The sequence below is a fragment of the Myotis nattereri genome (assembly GCF_964212035.1).
Source record: "Myotis nattereri genome assembly, chromosome: 1".
Lineage (NCBI taxonomy): Eukaryota > Metazoa > Chordata > Mammalia > Chiroptera > Vespertilionidae > Myotis > Myotis nattereri.
This window is the reverse complement of record NC_138075.1, coordinates 150680329-150702516: the sequence shown is the minus strand read 5'-3', so window position 1 is coordinate 150702516 and position 22188 is coordinate 150680329. Positions and strand designations below refer to the sequence as shown.

Here is a 22188-nt window from a genome sequence, read left to right as displayed (position 1 = left end):
GAAAGCGAAGGTGACTTTCTCACAGAGCTGCTCACAGGTCTGTGGGGGCGCGCGGCACTCAGGGAATCGCGGAGTTGGAGTCACAGGGTCGCTGACGACTCCATTGCTGTTTGCCCCGCCCTGGGAACTCTCTGAGACCCCGTCCCACTACATCCCCTCCCAAGGTGTGCTCAGCGGCACAAGGGAGGCATCTACGCTTTTGCAGCCTAACTGCAGTGAATCAGAGAGCTCCAAAACTTGCAAACAAAGAGGAGCAATCTGTTGATATTGCTGTAGCCCCTGCTGGGTGGACCCACACACAGAAGGGTGTCTCCAGCACAGACAGAGGCTCCTCGCAGTCAGTCAAAAATGCAAAGACAAGAAATATATCACAAATGAAAGAAATGGAGGAAAGCAAACTAATGGAGGACATAGAGTTCAGAACCACAGTTATAAGGTTACTCAAGAATCTTCTACAAACCTCCGAGGAACTTCGTGAGACCTTCAAGGATCTTAATGAGAATGCCAAAAAAATGGAAAAGGACCAGTCAGAAATTAAACATACACTGACTGAAATAAAGAATAATATACAGAGATCCAACAGCAGACGAGAGGATCCCAAGAATCAAGTCAAAGATCTGAAATACGAAGAAGCAAAAAACACCCATCCGGAAAAGCAAAATGAAAAAAGAATCCAAAAATACAAAGATAGTGTAAGGAGCCTCTGGGACAACTTCAAACGTACCAACATCCGAATTATCGGGGTGCCAGAAGAAGAGAGAGAGCAAGATACTGAAAGCCTATTTGAAGAAATCATGACAGAAAACTTCCCCCACCTGATGAAAGAAATAGACTTACAAGTCCAGGAAGCGCAGAGAACCCCAAACAAAAGGAATCCAAAGAGGACCACACCAAGACACATCATAATTAAAATGCCAAGGGCTAAAGACAAAGAGAGAATCTTAAAAGCAGCAAGAGAAAGAACCTCAGTTACCTACAGGGGAGTACCCATACGACTGTCAGCTGATTTCTCAACAGAAACTTTGCAGGCCAGAAGGGAGTGGCAAGAAATATTCAAAGTGATGAATGCCAAGAACCTACAACCAAGATTACTTTATCCAACAAAGCTATCATTCAGAATTAAAGGTCGGATAAAGAGCTTCACAGATAAGGGAAAGCTAAAGGAGTTCATCACCACCAAACCAGGATTATATGAAATGCTGAAGGATATTCTTTAAGGGATAAATACCACATGATCTCACACATTTGTGGAATATAATGAACAACATAAACTGATGAACAAGGACTGATCCAGAGACAGAGAGGCATTGATTGGACTGTCGGGCCCTGGAGGGAAGGTAGGGGAGGGTGGGGGTAAGGGGGAGAGATCAACCAAAGGACTTATATGCAAGCATATAGGCCTAACCAATGGACATGGACAATGGGGGGGGGGGGATGAGCAGGGGGCGGGGGGTAAAGAATAACGTGGGGATAAGGACACATATGTAATATCTTAATCAATAAAAAATATATTTAAAAAAAAAGGTTCTCATCAAGCAGAGCTCTTGGATATCAATATAATCTTTTCCTTTGTATTTTATTCTATATATTTAAAAACATTATCCTGATATTGTCCAAAACTAAATGTAATATTACAGTCTAGCTGAGCACTGAAATCAAGGGGAAAAAACATAAAATAAAAAAACATAATCATTGTTGCATGACACTATAGAGTACCAAGTGAGGATTATATATAAGGAAGATTAAAAACCGAAGTTATGAAAAATAAATAGAAGTAGAGGTGTATGGGAACAGAAGAGGAGAGTAAAGAGAAAGGACATCAGCTGTGAAGAAGAGAATGAGCAGAGACACTGCAGGGAGGAGGCAGACACGGCTATGCTATGGACAGATGCTATTATCCCAGTTTCCACACTATGCAGATGAGAAAAGAGACCAGTGGGAGAAGGGACTTATCCAAGGACACAACCTACTATAGCCTTGCAGCTGGTCCCTGTCTGGCCACAAATCCACCCAGCACTAAGGCTATGAGCCTGCCATGCTGCCTCCCAGGCCTGGACAAGATCAGTTCAGACTAGTGTGAGGCCAAGTGTCTGGGTGAAAGTGCAAATGAGATCAACTAGAAACAAGGCCAAGCGCAAAAGGCTCTAAACAAATCCAGTTTGAGCAATTTCAACTCTATCTCACAGGCAAGAGGAAGCCACTGACCCTTCAAAATTAGTCATCTGTAAATCCTACAGTTTTTCTTGAAAGACTGTACAAATTCATAAAACACAAGGCCTTAAATCACAATGGAAATTCAACAATACCTGGGTCCATACAACTGTGGTACTTAAAAAAATGCTTAAAATCAGATGCAGTACACAGTACCTAATTTTATTTTATAAAATGTTGAAATAATTTCTTCCTCTGTAAATTTTCAAGATGGCTTTACAAGGAAAATCCAATTATCAAAACATTAAATTTTCTAATAGCAAAGTTTAAATGACATAGGATTATACTCTCTTCACTATTGACCCAACCACACCACTTAGTTCTAGAGTAAACATACTCTAATAATACAAAAGTTCTAGAGTAAACATACTCTAATAATACAAAAGCTGTTTATTAGTATTCAATTTCTAGAATCAATTTATAAGGGACGAAAGACCTGATTATGGTTAAAAATTTTATAAACACAAACCCTGGAAAATAACAAAAACTGGAAAGTAATAGAGCAGTGAGGGATAAAAGACACATCATTTCCTAACACTTTACAAAGTATGACTTCATGTGAACTAAAGTTGACAGAGCAAAAACAGATATTTTATAAAATAATTACTAGAAGAACTAAAAGCAAAAAATGCAGCAAATGTTTTCCTTTGCACAGTGGGATGGATCAACAGGAGAAATAATTACAGATATGTTTCCTTTTTACACTAATTGATTCTTCAAGACAGCAATTTTCAACTGGTATGTCACATCAGGCACACTGGTGTGCCACAAGAATTTTTAAAATATACAATACCTGACTATTTAGTCAGGGGCACTGACCTCTTTTCCCTTAAACTGTCACATAAAAAAAATAACAGCCAACACAACAACAGCCATCTGGTGTGAATGAATCAAAATTGTACCTATTTATTTTATCAGATTGGCAAAAAATATATTTTTTGGTGTGCCACAGCATTTAGTAATTAGTTTATGTGTGCCATGAGATGAAAATGGTTGAAAATCACTACTTTAAGGAAATAAAAAAATTGCTTCTAAAAAAAATTTTTAGTGTTTTTTCAATTAGTTTACATACAATATTTTATATAAGTTTCAGATAAATAAAATTGTTTAAAAAAAACTAAAAACAAGAGAAAGAATATATGCATCCCTATGTTCATAGCAGCACAATTTACAATAACTAAGATTTGGAAACAGCCTAAATGCCCATCAGCAGATGAGTGGATTAAAAACCTGTGGTACATATACACAATGGAATACTACGCTGCTCTAAAAAAGAAAGAACTCTTACCATTTGCAACAGCATGGATGGACCTGGAGAGCATCATGCTAAGTGAAATAAGCCAGTCCAAGAAAGCTAAATATCAGATTATCTCACTCATTTGTGGAATATAATGAACAAATAAACTGATGAACAAAAATAGATCCAGAGACACAGAAGCATCAAACAGATCATCAAACCTCAGAGGGAGGGCAGGGAAGGGGGGTGGAGGGGGAGAGATCAACCAAAGGACTTATATGCATGCATATAAGAATAACCAATGGACACAGACAGTAGGGCGGTGAGGGTCTGTGATGGGGGGCGAGTGGGTGAGAAGAGATCAATGGGTGGAAAGAGAATCACGGAAAACTTTCAATAAGGAAGAGTTTAAAAAGAAAAAGCTAAAGACAAGCCCTGGCTGGCTTGATTCAGTGGTTAGAACGTCAGCCTGCTCTAACCATGAGGGTCTTGGGTTCGATTCTGGTCAAAGGCACATACCTGGGTTGCAGGTTCGTTCCCAACCCCAGTCAGGGCATGTGCAGGAAGCAACCAAATCAATTAATGTATCTCTCTCACATCAATGTTTCTCTCTTTCTCTTCCCCCCCCATCTCTCTCTCCCCCCCCCCTTCCTCCCTTCCCTTCCTCTCTCTAAAAAAAAAAATAAATAAATAAAATCAAAGACTGCCCTTGGGTGAGGATTTTGAAAAAAACACCTAGCCCTCACCAGTTTGTCTCAGTGGATGGAGCGTTGGCCTGCGGACTGAAGGGTCCCAGGTTCGATTCCGGTCAAGGGCATGTACCTTGGTTGCAGGCACATCCCCAGTAGGGGGTGTGCAGGAGGCAGCTGATCAATGTTTCTCTCTCATCGATGTTTCTAGCTCTCTATCCCTCTCCCTTCCTCTCTGTAAAAAAATCAATAAAATATATTTTTAAAAAACACACCTAAAGACAAGATGGCCGACTTCAAGGATCAGGTGTCAAATGAGAAGGTACATATAGCTGCTAAATTCATCACTCATATACCCCCCAGAAGAATTAATGAAGCATTCAATAATGTCCAGCTACTCCTTAATAATGAATGACAATTTCCTTGAGAAAGGGGCAGCACAAGCATTTGCTCAGTATAATATGGATCAGTTCACACCTATAAAGATAGGATATGAAGATCAATATCCTATCTCAATTACAAAACACAGTGACCTGGATAATAGCAGATTTTTCGATCCAAGAAACAAAAATTTCCTTTAAGTTTAATCAGTTACAGAAAGAAGCAAGTTACTCCCAGCCAGAGGAAGTAGATGGAGGTCTGAAGTCTTGGAAAGAATCCTGTGACAGCACTTTAAGGGCCTATGTGAAAGATCACTATTTCAATGGTTTCTGTGCTGTTTATGTTAAAACTATAGATGGGCAACAGACCATTATTGCATATATTGAAAGCCACCAGTTTCAGCCTAAAAACTTCTGGAATGGTCACTGAATATCACAATGAGTATCACAATATCACTCCCTAAAGCCCAGGAGGTTGGAGTACTTAAGATTTAGATTCATTATTATGAAGATGGCAGTGTTCAATTGATTAGTCATAAAGATGTACAGGATTCACTAACTGCTTCGAATGAAGTCCAAACTACCAAGGAGTTTATTAAAATCACAGAGCATGCAGAAAATGAGTATCAGGCAGCAATTAGTGAAAACCATCAAACAATGCCAGACACCACATTCAAGGCCTTGTGCTGGCAGCTTCCAGTTACCCACACCAAAACTGACTGGAACAAGATACTCAGCTATAAGACTGGCAAAGAGCCCTAGCCGGTTTTGCTCAATGGATAGAGCATCGGCCTGCAAACTAAAGGGTCCCAGGTTCAATTCTGGTCAAGGGCACATGTCCAGGTTGTGGGCTCGATCCCCAATAGGGGGCGTGCAGGAGGCAGCTAGTCAATGGTCCTCTCTCATCATTGATAATTCTATCTCTCTCTCCCTCTTCCTTCTTCTCTGAAATCAATAAACATATATATTTTTTAAAATATATAAATCACTCCAAGTAAATGAAATCTGCCACAAACCAAACAAACAGGAGGAGAAGATTCCTTCTCATGCCTCCAGAAGGAACACAGCTCTGCCCACACCTGATTTTAGTCTGCCGAGCTTTAAGATAATAAATTGTGTTATTTAAAGCCACTAATCTGCCGAAACCGGTTTGGCTCAGTGGATAGAGCGTCGGCCTGCGGACTGAAGGGTCCCAGGTTCGATTCCGGTCAAGGGCATGTACCTGGGTTGCGGGCATATCCCCAGTAGGAGATGTGCAGGAGGCAGCTGATCGATGTTTCTCTCTCATCGATGTTTCTAACTCTCTATCTCTCTCCCTTCCTCTCTGTAAAAAATCAATAAAATATATTTAAAAAATAAATAAATAAATACATAAATAAATAAATAAATAAATAAAGCCACTAATCTTACTATGGCAGCAGAAAAGAAAACAGATGCAGTGGTGAATGTCCACCCACAAATTTGACTCTCAAAGATTTTTAAGTGAAAAGTTATAAAAGTATATTAAGACAGGAAATACTCACATTCTAAATTTTCAATATAAAGGTTTTCAAATTCTCTTTCTATTTGACCAAACAGTTCCAAAAGTGTACTGCGAACTGAGGAAGGCAGTTTAGAATCCTGTAGAAAAAGAAGATTTTGTTTAAAATGCATAATGAATGAGAAACTCTGATACCAAGTACCAATATATTTTTTCCAAAGTGAATTATCTTGTATCTTAAGCTTTTATACCTTTAGATGTTTTATTTCTTATACATAAAATGCTTACAGAACTGAAAGTCTCAAATTTCTACAGATAAAACTAAAATCAATATGGGATTCAAGAATAAGCACTTCTTCAAAACAACACAATTGTTTTTTTTACAAGGGAGGAAATAAGCCTACCTTATTTTAAAAATTCCAAATTTGTAGAGAAGGCATGCAGTTCTCACAAATAAAATTATATTATGTCCTGGCCGGTGTGGCTCAGTTGGTTGGAGCACTGTCCAGTACACCGAAAGGTCATGGGTTTGCTTCCCGGTCAGGGCACATTCCTAGGTTACAGGGAGCATATGGAAGGTAACTGACCCATGTTTCTCTCTCTCTCTTCCTGTCTCTATAAAATCAATGACTATATCTTTGGGTGAGGATTTTTTAAATTACATTATAAATAGCCTTTAAATTCTATCATGTAGTATTATAAATTAATTTTAATAAGTTACATATTAATAGAAATTGTGCCTTATAGAATCCTCATGTCCACTGTAACTCTATGTAATACCTATAAGATTATCATGAGGAGAGAAAAAAGAAAAATTTCACCTGTAAAAGCAAAACTTGTATCAGTTAAATGAAAACATTACCATGTAAGTTCCCAGTTAGTTCCTGGTGCCTGCGTGCCTCAGCACGTGCTCTGCACACCTTCAGTTCTGTCTAAACCTCATGGGAAATCAGTGGGAAGAAGCAACAGCTCAGCTAAATTTTTAGGTATGGTCAAATGAGTAAGCAGTGCCTTAGACACCAACTGTGTTCACAAGCATTTACCTTCCAGACACTGTCAATAACAGGGAGAATGACACAGTCTACATTCTCTTCTAATTTCCTAAGGACATGGCCTATATTGTAGAGTATCTTCTGAGTGACCCCCCCTCCCAGCACTTAAGAGTATTCTTAAACAAAATTCTTAATAAGTATTTCTTAAAAAATGTTTTAATACTTTAACTGCTGACACAGTAATTTTCTAAGTAGCTTTTCAAATTTATATGCAGAACAAACTTTTTGATGTTTAGTGAGTTGCAAATATATATAACATTTATTAAATTCCTTCAGATTAACTTCTTAGGAAGACAAGAATTTTGGGCAAAATGATCTCTAATGACATAAGCATTTTAGCAGTATGTTTTTAAGTAATCACAGAATGCTCAAGTAAATTTTACAAGCTACCTGAAAATATATGTGAAGCCTTGTTTACAAACTGAATCTGATAGAACTGATTCATGCAGCCTCTCTCAATACCCCTCTAAAACACCAATTAAAACCCTAACTGGTTTGGCTCAGTGGATAGAGCATTGGCCTGCAGACTCAAGGGTCCCAGGTTCAATTCTGGACAAGGGCATGTACCTTGGTTGCAAGCACCTACCCAGAAGGGAGTGTGCAGGAGGCAGCTGATCAATGTTTCTCTCTCATTGATGTTTCTAACTCTCTAACCCTCTCCCTTCCTCTCTGTAAAAAAATCAATAAAATATATTTTTTAAAAAATAATAAAATAAAATACCAATTAAAAAAAACATGAAAAAAAGAAATAAAAACTTAAAGTAACAATGAAAAATAAACTAAACTAAACCAGCACAATTAATGTTTAACACACTGTCTGCCCCGCCTCATGGCCCTTGCCTATCTCTTCCCTCTCCGTGCCATGTTCCCGCAGAACCCCTCATTCAGTTAGCCCTCCTCAGAGTGTCACTTGGAAGCTTTTCTGACTCCCAAGGCCCAATCTCCTCTCATGTCTATCAATTCCAACTCACCTACACCCACAATGTTTAAGATCCTGATTCAGCCACTGAAATGTTACATTTACTTAAATAGTAAACGCCTCTTAAAATGTAATTGTAATGGAGATAAAACTAAGATGTCAGTGTTAATGTCACTTGATAAAATAAAGACAATCAAGAAGCAACGTGCAGTGAAATGAGAACTTTTCCACTGGAGGGCAAGTGGCCCGATAGAGCTCCTCCTGACCTTTCCTAACAGCTCTCCTAGTGCCACTTGACTTCACAGACCCTGAACTGAGGAATGTAACTTATGGTATCACTTGAGAAAACTCTTAACAGAAAAACTACTATGGATTCAGTAAAGCTTGTAAAGGGAATTACATTTTACCACAGCAGCAGGTACCTGGGTAAAAGATGACCCTCAATGCTCCATGCGCACAGAGATTCAGTAGCCCTGTGCAAGTACAGGCTTCCCATCCCTGAGCTAAGCACTGCTTCCTAAACTACTTCCGACTCATGAATCTAAGAGGTAACTGACTATGGCTTCTTCACACTAATCTTCACTATTGTTAGTGCTCCCCAACAAACTCAAAGAGCATGACTGTAACCTCCTCTAGAGAGTGATGACCTACTGTTCAACTCAAACCCACTGGTAAAATCAAGCTGCTGAACCAGGCAAAGCACCTCACACCAGCCTTTCAGGACACTGGACTCATTGACAAGTAGGCGCCATCCAAGGAACACTGGAGACACCACGATGAGGACCGAGGAGCAATGCTAGGCTGTGCAGCTTGGAGGGCTCTGAATGGCCTTCACAAAAGGTTATCCTGAGATGCAATTACCCATGGTGCTACATCACAATGGAGGGCAGGCCCTCAGGAGGCCAAGAGAACACACGTACCTCATAGGGCAGTTCATGCTAGGAAATGCTAGCAAAGGTTATAGAATTTTTCACTGCTAAAAATGTAAATAAATCTAACAATTAAAAAGATATATCTTAGTCATGGCCAATGTGGCTCAGTTAGTTGGAGCATCATCCCGTATACCGAAAGGTCAAAGGTTTGATTCCGGTTCAGGGCACATATTTAAGGTTACGGGTTTGATCCCCAGTAGCTCCATTTGACTATTTAAATGTAAGTTGCCGAAACCAGTTTGGCTCAGTGGATAGAGCGTCGGCCTGCGGACTGAAGGGTCCCGGGTTCGATTCCGGTCAAGGGCATGTACCTGGGTTGCGTGCATTTCCCCAGTAGGAGATGTGCAGGAGGCAGCTGATTGATGTTTCTCTCTCATCGATGTTTCTAACTCTCTATCTCTCTCCCTTCCTCTCTGTAAAAAATCAATAAAATATATTAAAAAATAATAAAAAATAAAAAAAATAAATGTAAGTTAATTAAAATTTTTTAAATTCCTCAGTCACAGGAGACACCTGAGGCTTGTGGCTCCCATATCTGATAGCAAAGATCTAGAACATTCCATCATAGAAGGTCCACTGCACAGCTCTGGTTCAAATTCTTTCCTAAGAGTTATGGGCTGTGTTTCCCCCCAAACTCATATGTGGAAGTACTGACCCTCCCGCATCTCAGAATATGACTTTATTCAGAGCTACAGCGATTGAGGCAAAATGGGGTCACTGGGGTTGGCCCTAATCCAATCTGACTGGTGCCATTATCAGAAGGGGAGATGAAAACACGGACACACACAGATGGACAACCATGTGAAGACACAAGTAGGAAACAACCATCTATAAGCCAAGGAGAGAGGCTTCAGGAGAAACTGCCCACACCTTGATCTCCAACTTTCAGCCTCCAAGACTGAGGGAGAATAAAGTTCTATTAAGTCCATTCAGTCTATGTGGTACTTTGTTATGGCCACCCAAGTTCACTAACACACTAAAAATATCAAACCTATTTTGGAGGCTCCTTAAAGTCTATGGTTTTTATTTCCAATACTGTTAAAATACAGTTTCTTTTAGAAAGCAGAACCACATATTTGTTCATTTATTCATCCACTCAATACATATTAACAGGGTTCTAACTAAATATTTACTACGTGCCAAGCAATTGCACTAGGTTCTGAGTGTGTACTGCTGCCCTCCTAGAAGTTGCATCCTGGTGGCCCAGAAATCAGAGCCCCAGGCACGGTTCTAATAAGATCCAACATCCCAATGAGCCAATTTCTCAAATTTCAGCCTTATTTTCCTGTTATATTATGGCTGTTGAATTAGTTATAATTATGAAGGGACAGTCATAAAACTATATGTATGTATGCTTCTATACATGTTTATATATACTATTATCAATATGTAGTATATATAATTATAATCTATTTTATTATCAAATATACTTTTAGGTTTCACAATGTCCTTTAAAAACTAACACATTTTCATAATAAAGGAAAAAGTGTAAGAAAACTTAGCCTTATCAATAAAATATTAGTTCGTCTGAATAAAAGGGATATCAAATAAATAAATATACTCACTACAGAAAACTCAGGATAAAGCCAAGAAAACATACTGAAAGATCTGATTCCAGAAACTCTCCAGAGAACAGAAAGATCACTGAAGTAATACCTGATTCTCCTTTTCTTGAGACTATTAGACAGACAATTAAAACTGCACTGTAGAATAAAAACTTTACTATAAAATAGCACAAAGAAGAAAAACTGATCCAAAGTGTCACACCCACTTTTTTTTTAATATTATATATTGTAAAAACATTAACCTGGGGCCCTTGCTGGTTTGGCTCAGTGGACTGAGCATCAGCCTGTGGACTGAAGGGTCCTGGGTTCAATTCTGGTCAGGGTAAATGCCCAGGTTGCAGGCTCGATCCCCAGTAGGGAGTGTGCAGAAGGCAACCGATCAATGATTCTCCCTTATCATTGATGTCTCTCTCTCTCTCTCTCTCTCTCTCTCTCTCTCTCCCCCCCCCCTTCCTCTCTGAAATCAATAAAAATATATATTTTTAAAAAAAACAAAAAACATTAACCTTGGAATTGAATCCTGTCACTGTGTAGGCTATTGTATTTGACAGTAGTTTTATTTAAGGGAGGGGAAGTTAGGTTTGTTTTGTTTTTTGGTAACTCACAGTTTTTCTCTACTTTAGAGACCTGTGTATATTTGGCTATTTCTGGAACATTACAAACATGCTCAGCACTAACTTACTTGTCCTTCTAACATTTCTCTTGGCAAACCCGTCCTCTCCTGTTCAGAGCTGTTAGTTCTTCGTATAGAAAGGCTATGAGATTTGCGTTTCTGTTTTGCTTGGCGAGCAGTTGAACAGCTCCCGCTTTCTGTGGGCATTACTTCTATAAGGTGATATCCTGGTCACTCCTGCAATAAGCTAGACAAAAGCAGGAAAAACAAGTACTTTATTTCTGAACACAGCAAATTGAAATGAAGGAAAAACAGTGGACAAGACAATGACTACTTTTAATTCCAAATTTCCTTACTATGGTTAACATTGACTATGTAATTTAGAATATGACAAATTAACATTTTAAGGTAGAGATCACACACAGCCTTTGTTAAAAAGGTAATTTTTTATCAAATTTCATTAATATGTTTTAAAAATCCAATAGCAACAAAGACTTTAAAATACAGAACAACTCTCCCTTAACCAGCTTTCCCCAGACTCAGCCTACTCCCCAGGGGAACCAATTCTAACTGCCTGTCCTAGACAAGGGGTGGGGAACCTTTTTCCTGCCAAGGGCCACTTGGACATTTATAACATCATTCAAGGGCCATACAAAATTATCAACTTAAAATTAGCCTTCTATATTTGGTCAAACATTTAATTAACCACCCCCTAATGCCTTGGCAGGGCCAGACCAAATGATTTCTTGGGCCTTACATGACCCGAGGGTCAGATGTTCCCCATCCATCCTTGACTATAGATTCTAGAGCAGCGATTTTCAACACATGTGCCGCAAGAAGTTTTAAAAGATGCAGTACTAGACTATTTAGTCAGGAGCACTGACCTCTTTTTCCTTAGATTGTCAAATTTAAAAAATGACAATAGCCAACACAATAGCCATCCGGTGTGAATGAATCAATATTATACCTACATTTTGTCAGATCAGCAAGAAACATTTTTTTTTTTTTTTTGGTGTGCCGCGGGATTGTAGTAATTAGTTTGTATGTGCCATGAGAAGAAAAAGGTGGAAAACCGCTGGTCAAGAGGAATACAATGCAAGCCACCCATGTTACTGCAAATTTTCTAGTGGCCACATTAAAAAAAAAGTAAAAACAGGTGAAATTACTTTCATTTATTTATTTAACCCAATATGTCTAAAATAGTCTCATTTTCGTAACTGCAAAAAATACCACTGGGATATTTCTAGTTTGTAAGCTTCAACTTCAATGTATATTTCATATTCACAGCATGCCTTAATTAACATACACATGACATTTCCTTCCTCAATTGCAGTTTCACATCTTGGGCATTTTTCACTCGTATTGATCCTTCCTTCTCTCAATATATCTATGTTAGTTCATGTAATTTTAAGTAAAACATGTATGTATCTTCCTTCTTCACCTCCTGACAGTATATTTTGATCCTCTCCATTCCCCACTTCACTTTATTTTTTTTATTTTTTTTTTTAAGTAAACACATTATGTTTGACACCATCAATCACATTTAGTTAAAATGTAAGCCTTGGAGATATGAAACATCACTAAACAAACTACATACAAATGAGAGAGTCCCACTTCACTTTAAGAAAGACTGTAGCGCCTTAGCTAGTTTGGCTCAGTGAATAGAGCATTGGACTACGGACTGAAGGGTCCCAGGTTCGATTCCAGTCAAGGACATATGCCCGGGGTTGCGGGCTCAATCCCCAGTTGGGGGCGTGCAAGAGGCAGCCGATATATATTCTCTCTCATCATTGATGTTTCTATCTCTCTCTCCCTCTCCCTTCCTCTCTGAAATCAATAAAAATATATTTTTTTAAAAAGACTGTATTATCCCACCTTTTCTTGAGCTCTCCCCCACAGCCACCTATCTCCCAACTTTTGTTCTATCATTTGAGATTATATAAATGTGAGAACAGAGTATGTGCCCTTGAGATTTTGAGCTTAATGCCCTTGAGATCCACCGAAGTTGCTGCACGCACCAATAATTACTGCCATTTTTGATGGCTGGGTAGTATTCCATGGTATGGATGTACTACAATTTAACCTTTCACCTATTGCAAAAAAATGTGGTTCTTTCCAGATTTTTACTATTACAAGCAAAGCACTATGAGCAATAATACACCGGTTTTTGTGTGAACTCCAGTTTCCATTTGTTTTGAATGATTGCCCAAATGTGAGATTGCTGGGGTAGAGAAAAAATGCGTATTTAGTTTTAAAAAAGCATTATTGAGCCCTGGCCAGTATAGTGTGGCTCAGTTGGTTGGGCATCATCCTGTGCACAGAAAGATTAGTAGTTCAATTCCCAGTCAGGGCACATGCCCAGGTTGTGGGCTCAATCCCTGGTAGGGGGTATGCAGGAGGCAGCTGAATACTACCTACTCATTTCATGCTACTATCAATTCTCTCACATGGATGTTTCCCTATCTTCCCGTCTCTCTAAAACATCAATAAAAATAAAAAACACTGAGATGAAATTCAGATACCATACAGTAAGTCACTCCCACAGCCAACTCTAGACAACCACTAAAATACTTTCTCTACATTTAAATTTTCTAAAACTGGCCATTTAATATAAATAGTTCTATACAATTTAAAGCTTGATCTATTGTGACTGGCTTTTTGCACTTAACATGTTTTCAAGGCTCATCCACATCACAGCACTGCATTAGCAATTTCTTCCTTTTTATTGAAAAATATTCATTTTACTAATCAATTCAGTTGATGGAGAGTTGGTTATTTCCATTTTTAGATTATGAATAATGCCACTGTGAACATTAGCATGCAAGTTTTTATATGCATTTATGTTTTCTTTTTTCCAACATACATACCTAGGAATGGAATTGCTGGGTCATAAGGTAACTGTTTATATTTTCTCCATATAAGTTATGTGTCAAATATGTGGACTGGAAATAGTTTCTCCCAGTCTGTAACCTGTTTTTTCATACTAATATGATTTTTTACAAAGCAAAACATTTTAATTTGATGAAATCCAACTGACCAATTATTCTTCTCATTTTCTTTTTTTTTTAATTAAATCTTTATTGTTCAGATTATTACATTTGTTCCTCTTTTTTCCCCCCATAACTCCCCTCCTCCCAGTTCCCACCCCACTCTCCGCCCTCACTCCCCACCCCCTGTCCTCATCCATAGGTGCACGATTTTTGTCCAGTCTCTTCTCGCATCTCCCACACCCCTTTCCCCCCCAAGAATAGTCAGTCCATTCCCTTTCTATGTCCCTGATTCTATTATGATCACCAGATTATTTATTCACTTGATTCTTAGATTCACTTGTTGATAGATGCATATTTGTTGTTCATAATTTGTATCTTTACCTTTTTCTTCTCCCTCTTCTTAAAGGATACCTTTCAGCATTTCATATAATACTGGTTTGGTGGTGATGAACTCCTTTAGATTTTCCTTATCTGTGAAGCTCTTTATCTGACCTTCAGTTCTGAATGATAGCTTTGCTGGATAAAGTAATCTTGGTTGTAGGTTCTTGGCATTCATCACTTTTGAATATTTCTTGCCACTCCCTTCTGGCCTGCAAAGTTTCTGTTGAGAAATCAGCTGACAGTCATATGGGTATTCCCTTGTAGGTAACTGGGTTTCTTTCTCTTGCTACTTTTAGGATTCTCTCTGTCTTTTGCTCTTGGCATTTTAATTATGATGTGTCTTGGTGTGATCCTCTTTGGATTCCTTTTGTTTGGGGTTCTCTGCGCTTCCTGGACTTGTAAGTCTATTTCTTTCACCAGGTCGGGGAAGTTTTCTGTCATGATTTCTTCAAATAGGCTTTCAGTATCTTGCTCTCTCTCTTCTTCTGGCACCCCTATAATTCTGATGTTGGTACGCTTGAAGCTGTCCCAGAGGCTCCTTACACTATCTTCGTATTTTCGGATTCTTTTTTCATTTTGCTTTTCCAGGTGGGTGTTTTTTGCTTCTTCGCGTTTCAAATCTTTGACTGGATTCTTGCGCTCCTCTGGTCTGCTGTTGGGTGTCTGTATAATATTCTTTATTTCAGTCAGTGTATGCTTAATTTCTAGTTGGTTCTTTATCACAACATCGAGGGTCTCATTAGATTTCTTGAGGATCTCACTACATTTATCGGCGGTCTCACCAGTCTTTTCGAGGGCCTTACTAAGTTTATCGGCAGCTTCTAGACAGTTCTTGAGAGACCTTAAAAGTGTGGTTTTGAGCTCTATATCTTCCATTTCTGATATTTGCGTCCTGTTTCTTTGTCTCCGCATTTTTGTATCTTTTCTTGGTGCACCCCCTAGTGGTCTTTGTGCGCAGTCTTGTTGTAGTTAAGCCTTGATTGTCGGCAATACCAGGGGTGATTTGACCTCCAGGCTAACTGGCTATGAGAGTCAGCTGTGTCTGCAGTGGGAGAGCTTCTGTGCTGGATCTCTAGGGCGGTGCTAATCTAGCGTTTGCCTGAGGCTATCTGGCAAATGGCTCTGTGCAGGGCTTGGGCGGGGTGGGTCCCTGGGGATCTACAAGGCAGGCGGAGCAAGGAGTTATGGCTGCTCTCAGTTCTGTCCCTAGGGGCTCTGCCTCTCACAGTCCCAGCAACCGCTGCTAACCTCAGAGAGAAAGCTGCCTTCGAGTTCCAACCGAAGCCAGACAGTCCCGCTTCTCCCGTTTGAGTCTGGGTCCCCAGAGACTCACCCGGATCTGGAGCTCAGAGTCTGAAGCTCCCTTCCGATTGAAAACAACAACCGCGCCCTCGCCGCCAGCCCACTCGGCGCGCGCACTCCACACCTGAGTATTTCACTTCAGCACTGCGCCTCCTCTGAGTCTGGGTATGATAGTCTCTTTCCTCCTAGTTGTAGAATTTCCACTCAGCCAGCCTTCCTGTGGTTCTGGATGATGTCCGTTCTGTCCTTTAGTTATATCTCTGAAGTGGTTGTTCGAGGCAGCAATCTCCGGCGTTAACCTATGCCGCCATCTTGGTTTTTAATTCTATTCTCCCCCCTATTTTGTGAGTACCAATTTCTCATTTTCTTTTTTTAAAATATATATACTAGAGGCCCGGTGCACAAAAATTTGTGCACTAGCGGGGGGGGGGGGGGGGGCGAGTCCCTCAGCCCCACTTGTGTCCTCTCACAGTCTGGGACCCCTCGGGAGATAACAACCTGCTGGCTTAGGCCTGCTCCCAGGTGGCAGAGGGCAGGCCCAATCCCTAGGTGCAGCCCCTGGTCAGCCTCAGAGCAGGGCCAATTGGGGAGTTGGGGTGCCACCCCCTGTCATGCACAGAGCAGGGCGGATCAGGAAGTTGCGATGCCACCCCCAGTCACGCTTAGGGTAGGGCCGATGGGGAGGTTGTGGCGCCACCCCGTCACGCACAGAGCAGGGCCCATCAGGGGGGTTGGGACTCCGTACCCTGTCACACACAGAGCAGGGCCGATCAGGCGGTTGGGGAGCTCCCCCGTCATGCACAGAGTAGGGCCGATCAGGGGGTTGGGGAGCTCCCCCGTCATGCACAGAGCAGGGCCGATCAGGGGGTTGGGGAGCTCCCCTCTGTCACGCACAGAGCAGGGTGGATCAGGGGGTTGGGGAACTCCCCTGTCACACTCAGGGCAGGGCAGATGGGGAGGTTGAGGCTCCACTCCGTCACACACAGAGCAGGGCCCATGGGGGGGTTGGGGAGCCGCACCCTGTCACACACAGAGCAGGGCCAATCAGGGGGTTGGGAGCTCCCTACTATCAGGCACAGAGCAGGGCCGATCAGGGGTTTGGGGTGCCTTCCCCTGTCACGATCAGGGGGTTGGGGTGCCTTCCCCTGTCACGAACAGAGCAGGGCAGATAGGGAGGTTGTGGCCCCGCCCCGTCACACACAGAGCCGCAGGGCAATCAGGGGGTTTGGGCACTGCCCCCATCACGCTGCTCCAGGGGCCAGGAGGCCTCGCGGCTTCGCTGATCCTGGTGCTGGGAGGCCTCACGGCTCCGCTTGACACAGGGGAAGTGAGGCCCCACTGCTCCGCTGATCCAGGTGCCAGGAGGCCTCACGGCTCTGCTGATCCCGGTGCTGGGAGGCATATTACCCTTTTACTATATAGGATAGAGGCCTGGTGCATGGGTGGGGGCCGGCTGGCTTGCCCTGAAGGGTGTCCTGGATCAGAGTGGGGGTCCCGCTTGAGTACCTGGCCAGCCTGGATGAGGGGATGATGGCTGTTTGCAGCTGGTCACACCCCCTTCAGGGTGGGGGTCCCCACTGGGGTGCCTGGCCAGTCTGGATGAGGGGCTGAGGGCCGTTTTCAGGCTGACGGATGACTGAAGCTCCCAAACTCTCCTTTTTTTCTTTTTTCTTTTTAATTCTGGGATTTATTTACCTTCTATGGCTGTCACTGGAACTGAGAGCTGGCTTTAGCTCTGAGGCTCAGCTCCAGCTCTGAGACCTTGGCTGCTGAAAGCAGGAACCTGGGCTTTGTTTAGCTTCAATAATTGAAACACTGTTGCAACTCCAGCTCGGCCGGCTGGCTGAAAGCATGGGTTTTGTTTAACTTCTATAATTGCAACATAGTTGCTTAGAGTGCAAGCTCAGAGGCCAGCAGCGGCAGGCAAGAAACCTTGGCTTCCTCCTTCACTGGGGCAAGCAGGCCTCCTGTTCGCTTCAGCTGCCTGGCTGCCGGCCGCCATCTTGGTTGGCAGTTAATTTGCACATCACCCTGATTAGCCAATGGGAAGCATGTCGGAGGTACGGTTAATTACCATGTTTGTCTATTATTAGATAGGATATATATACACTGAGTGGCCAGATTATTATGACCACCTGACATTTGTAGGCAAATTAGCTATAATTTCACGCTGAAGTTGCTAGAGGGCCAGACCATTATAAATAGGAACGCAGGTTGTTTACCACGACAGTAGAAGTGATTTTTTTCTGAAGATATGGGTAAACAACACGATTTAACAGCCTTTCAACGTGGGATATATATTATTATGAGTGGCCAGATTTTTATGACCACCTGACATTGTAGGCAAATTAGCCGTACACTGCATCATATGGGATATGGAAGCCGAAGGCCTGTTCGAACACCTTTGCTGTCTGCAGTTACCAAGATAAAATGTCTCCAATTCGCACAGGAACACAAGGATTGGACAGTCGAACATTGGAAAAAAGTCATGTGGTTCGATGAATCACGTTTCCAGTTGTATCATGCAGGTGGCAGAGTGAGAATTTGGTGGAAACAGCATGAAAGCATGCACCCCACATGCATGACTACAACCCTTCAAGCTGGAGGGGGCAGTGTTATGGTTTGGGGCATGTTTTCCTGGCAAAATTTGGGCCCTTTAATTCGTGTGGAACAACGTCTGAATAGCACAAAATACCTAAGTATCGTTGCTGATCAAGTTCATCCTATCATGTTGATGGCATATCCCAATGGAGATGGCATCTTCCAACAAGACAATGCGCCATGCCACAGTGCTCGTATTGTGCAGGAGTGGTTTCAAGAATATGAGGGAGACTTTACCTTGCTTATGTGGCCCCCCACAATCACCAGATCTCAATCCAATTGAGCATTTGTGGGACGAAATTAAAAGAGCCATCAGGCAGCTGGTTCCACAACCATCAAATCTCACCGAACTGGGCAGTGCTGGTGTCAGGCATGGTGTCAGATTCCTCGCATCACCTTTCAACATCTCGTGGAGTCAATGCCAAGAAGAATCGCTGCAGTACTGAAGGCAAAAGGTGGCCCAAGAAGTACTGATGGGATGGTCATAATAATCTGGCCACTCATAATAATATATATCCCACATTGAAAGGCTGTTAAATCGTGTTGTTTACCCATATCTTCAGAAAAAAATCACTTCTACTGTCGTGGTAAACAACCTGCTTTCCTATTTATAATGGTCTGGCCCTCTAGCAACTTCAGCGCGAAATTATAGCTAATTTGCCTACAAACATCAAGTGGTCATAATAATCTGGCGTGTGTGTGTGTGTGTGTGTGTGTAATTGATTTCAGAGAGGAAGGGAAGAGAGAAACATCAATGATGAGAATCACTGATCAGCTGCCTACTGCATGCCCCCTACTGGGGATCGAGCCCAAAACCTGGGCATGTGCCCTTGACCAGAATTGAAGCCGGGACCCTTTAGTCTGCAGGCCGACGCTCTATCCACTAAGCCAAACCAGCTAGGGCTCATTTTCTTCTTAAAAATTTTTTTTAATTTATGTGTATTATAAGATGTAAAGTTTAGATCAAGGTTTTTGGTTTTTTCTCATTTGGGTTTTTTGTTTGTTTCTGCTGATATTACCCAATTATTGCAGCACTATAAGTTTTGATCTACCCATTCTACACTGAACTGAGAAAGTTTGGCATACTAGTCAAAAATCAATTGGCTATACTTAGGTGGGATTACTTTTTGGTTCTCTATTTTCTTCCAGTGATCTATGTATCCATCCCTCTGCCAATACCATTCTTGATTACTGTGCTATCTCAAAATTAGTTATTCCTAAGTAGTCTTAGCTATTCTAGTTCCTTTGCCTTCCCATATAAATTTAGAACAAACTTTTCCATAGCTACAAAAATCTGATGAAATTTCTACAGGAATGGTGTTTAAACTGTTCAACTTGGAGATAATTGGCATCTTATGTTGAGCCTTCTAAACTATGAACTCAGTTTATTTAGATATTTTTTTCCTGTTTTGTAGTTTTCTGCATAAAAGTTCTCCATGTTGTCTCAGATTTACACTTAAGTTTATATTTTTGAGAAATTTTAAATGTATTTTTATTTCCACTTCCACATTTTAATTGCTGGTATATAAATACAATTTATTATTTTTAATATATTGAGCTTATATCCTATAATCCTGTTGAACTCATTAGTTCTAGATTTTTTTTGTGTGTAGGTTATTTGGCATTTTCTACGTAGACTATTTTGTCATCTAAAAACAGCTTTATTGCCCTGGCTGGTTTGGCTCAGTGCACAGAGCGTGCCGACTAAAGGGCCCAAGGTTCGATTCCAGTCAAGGGCACATGCCCAGGTTTTGGGCTCGATCTCCAGTAGGGAACATGCAGAAGGCAGCCAATCAATGATTCTCTCTCTTCACTGATGTTCTCTCTCTCTCTCTCTCTCTCTCTCTCTCTCTCTCTCTCTCCCCCCCCCCTTCCTCTCTGAAATCAATAAGAATATATTTTTTAAAAAATAAAAACAGCTTTATATCTTCCTTTCTGATCTGTATGCCTTTAGTATTTCCTTTTATCTTACTGATCTGGCTAGAAATTCCAGTACTTAAAATAGTGACAACAGCCCAACTGGCGTGGCTCAGTGGTTGAGCACTGATCTATGAACCAGGAGGTCACAGTTCAACTCTATGGTCAGATTATGAGGTCACAGCTCAATTCCGGGGTCAGAGTACGTGCCCAGGTTGTGGGCTTGATCCCCAATGGGAAGCATGCAGGAGGTAGGCAATCAATGATTCTCTCATCGTTGATGTTTCTATCTCTTCCTCTCCCTTCCTCTCTAAAATCAATAAGAATGTATTTTTTTTGAATAGTGACAACAATCTTCCTTGCTTTGTTCTGATCTCAAGGTAAAAATATTCAGGCCCTAACTGGTTTGGCTCAGTGGATAGAGTATTGGCCTGTGGACTGAAAGGTCCCAGGTTTGATTCCAGTCATGGGCATGTACCTTGGTTGCGGGCACATCCCCAGTAGGAGGTGTGCAGGAGGCAGCTGATCAATGTTTTTCTCTTATCAATGTTTCTAACTCTCTATCCCTCTCTCTTCCTCTCTGTAAAAAATATATTTTTATTGTTAAAATATATTTTTAAAAAAATATTCATTATTTCACCATTAGATATGATGCTAGCTGTAGGTTATTTTGTAAATATTGTTATCCAGTTGAGAAAGTTCTCTATTGTTTGTTTTCTGAGCATTTCAGGAATGAGTGTTGAATTCTGTCATGTATCTTTCTGCATCACTTAATATGATTGTGGGGTTTTTGTCATTTTAGCCTGCTAACAAGTCAATTACACTGATATCATGCAATATAACATGAATGTAACATCAGTTTATTCAGTGAATAAACCCCACTTGATCACGATGCACAAGTCATTGTTCTCTCATTTTGTTTTGTTTTTTCCCACCTTCTTGGGTGACCTAAATATTTTTTTCTGGGTTTTTTTTGTTGGTTTTTTTGGGGGTGGGGGGGGTTGCTTTTTATTGATTTCAGAGAGGAAGGGAAAGAGATAGAAACATCAATTATGAGAATCATTGATTGGCTGCCTCCTGCATGCCCCCCACTGGGGGGGGGGGGGGGTCAAGCCCACAACCCAGGCACGTGCCCTTAGCCAGAATTGAACCTGGGACCCTTTAGTCCGCAGGCCAACACTCTACCCACTGAGCCAAACCGGCTAGGGCTTACCTGAGTTTTTTTTTTAATACATATTTTATTGATTTTTTTTACAGAGAGGAAGGGAGAGGGATAGAGAGTTAGAAACATCGATGAGAGAGAAACATTGACCAGCTGCCTCCTGCACACCCCCCACTGGGGATGTGCCCGCAACCAAGGTACATGCCCTTGACTGGAATCGAACCTGGGACCCTTCAGTCCACAGGCTGACACTCTATCCACTGAGCCAAACCGATCAGGGCCTGAATATTTTTTAAATTTCATATTGATTTATCTATAGTATAGTTTCAGTATATCTCATTGTTATAACTTTTTCTAGTGACTGTTGTAGGCATTACATTATATTTTCATAACATATCCCAGGCTATTGATTATCAACATTTTACCAGTTCATGGTAAAGTGTAGAAACCTTACCTTCCTCCTCTATGTCCTCTACCCACCCCTATTTCTAACATCACCATCTTAAAGATTTCCTCTACAGAGAACCACGTCAGACAGTGATGCTTCAACTGCAAAAGGGTGTCTATTGAATTTACCAATGTTTGTTCTTTCTATTGTTAATTCTTCCTTCCTGGTGTTCCCACATCCCTTATGTCATTTTTCCATTTAAAGAATTTCCGCTACCTTTTATTTTAGGGTAGGCCTGCTGGGCACAAGTCATATGAAGGATTTTTCCCCTTAATATATTATTCTGAGTTGACAGTTATTTTCCTTAAG

The 22188-nt window shown here is 41.2% G+C and overlaps 1 protein-coding gene and 1 pseudogene across 3 annotated transcripts in view; one reads left to right on the top strand and one right to left on the bottom strand.

Annotated features, from left to right (window-relative positions):
• The window catches only part of WDR37 (WD repeat domain 37), an 84777-nt gene that overhangs the window by 52972 nt on the left and 9617 nt on the right, over nucleotides 1-22188 (bottom strand). For both annotated transcript variants that reach the window (XM_081104752.1, XM_081104753.1), the window contains exons 2-3: nucleotides 11148-11325; nucleotides 6041-6137 (exon numbers count right to left, since the gene is read on the bottom strand). In XM_081104752.1, the coding sequence (XP_080960878.1) occupies nucleotides 6041-6137; nucleotides 11148-11285 (235 nt within the window). In that variant the 5' untranslated portion in view covers nucleotides 11286-11325. The remainder of the gene's footprint in view (nucleotides 1-6040; nucleotides 6138-11147; nucleotides 11326-22188) is intronic.
• Nucleotides 4424-5279, top strand: LOC308529689 (F-actin-capping protein subunit alpha-1-like; annotated as a pseudogene). The gene is made up of 2 exons: nucleotides 4424-4665; nucleotides 4874-5279. The product of its transcript is annotated as an F-actin-capping protein subunit alpha-1-like (transcript).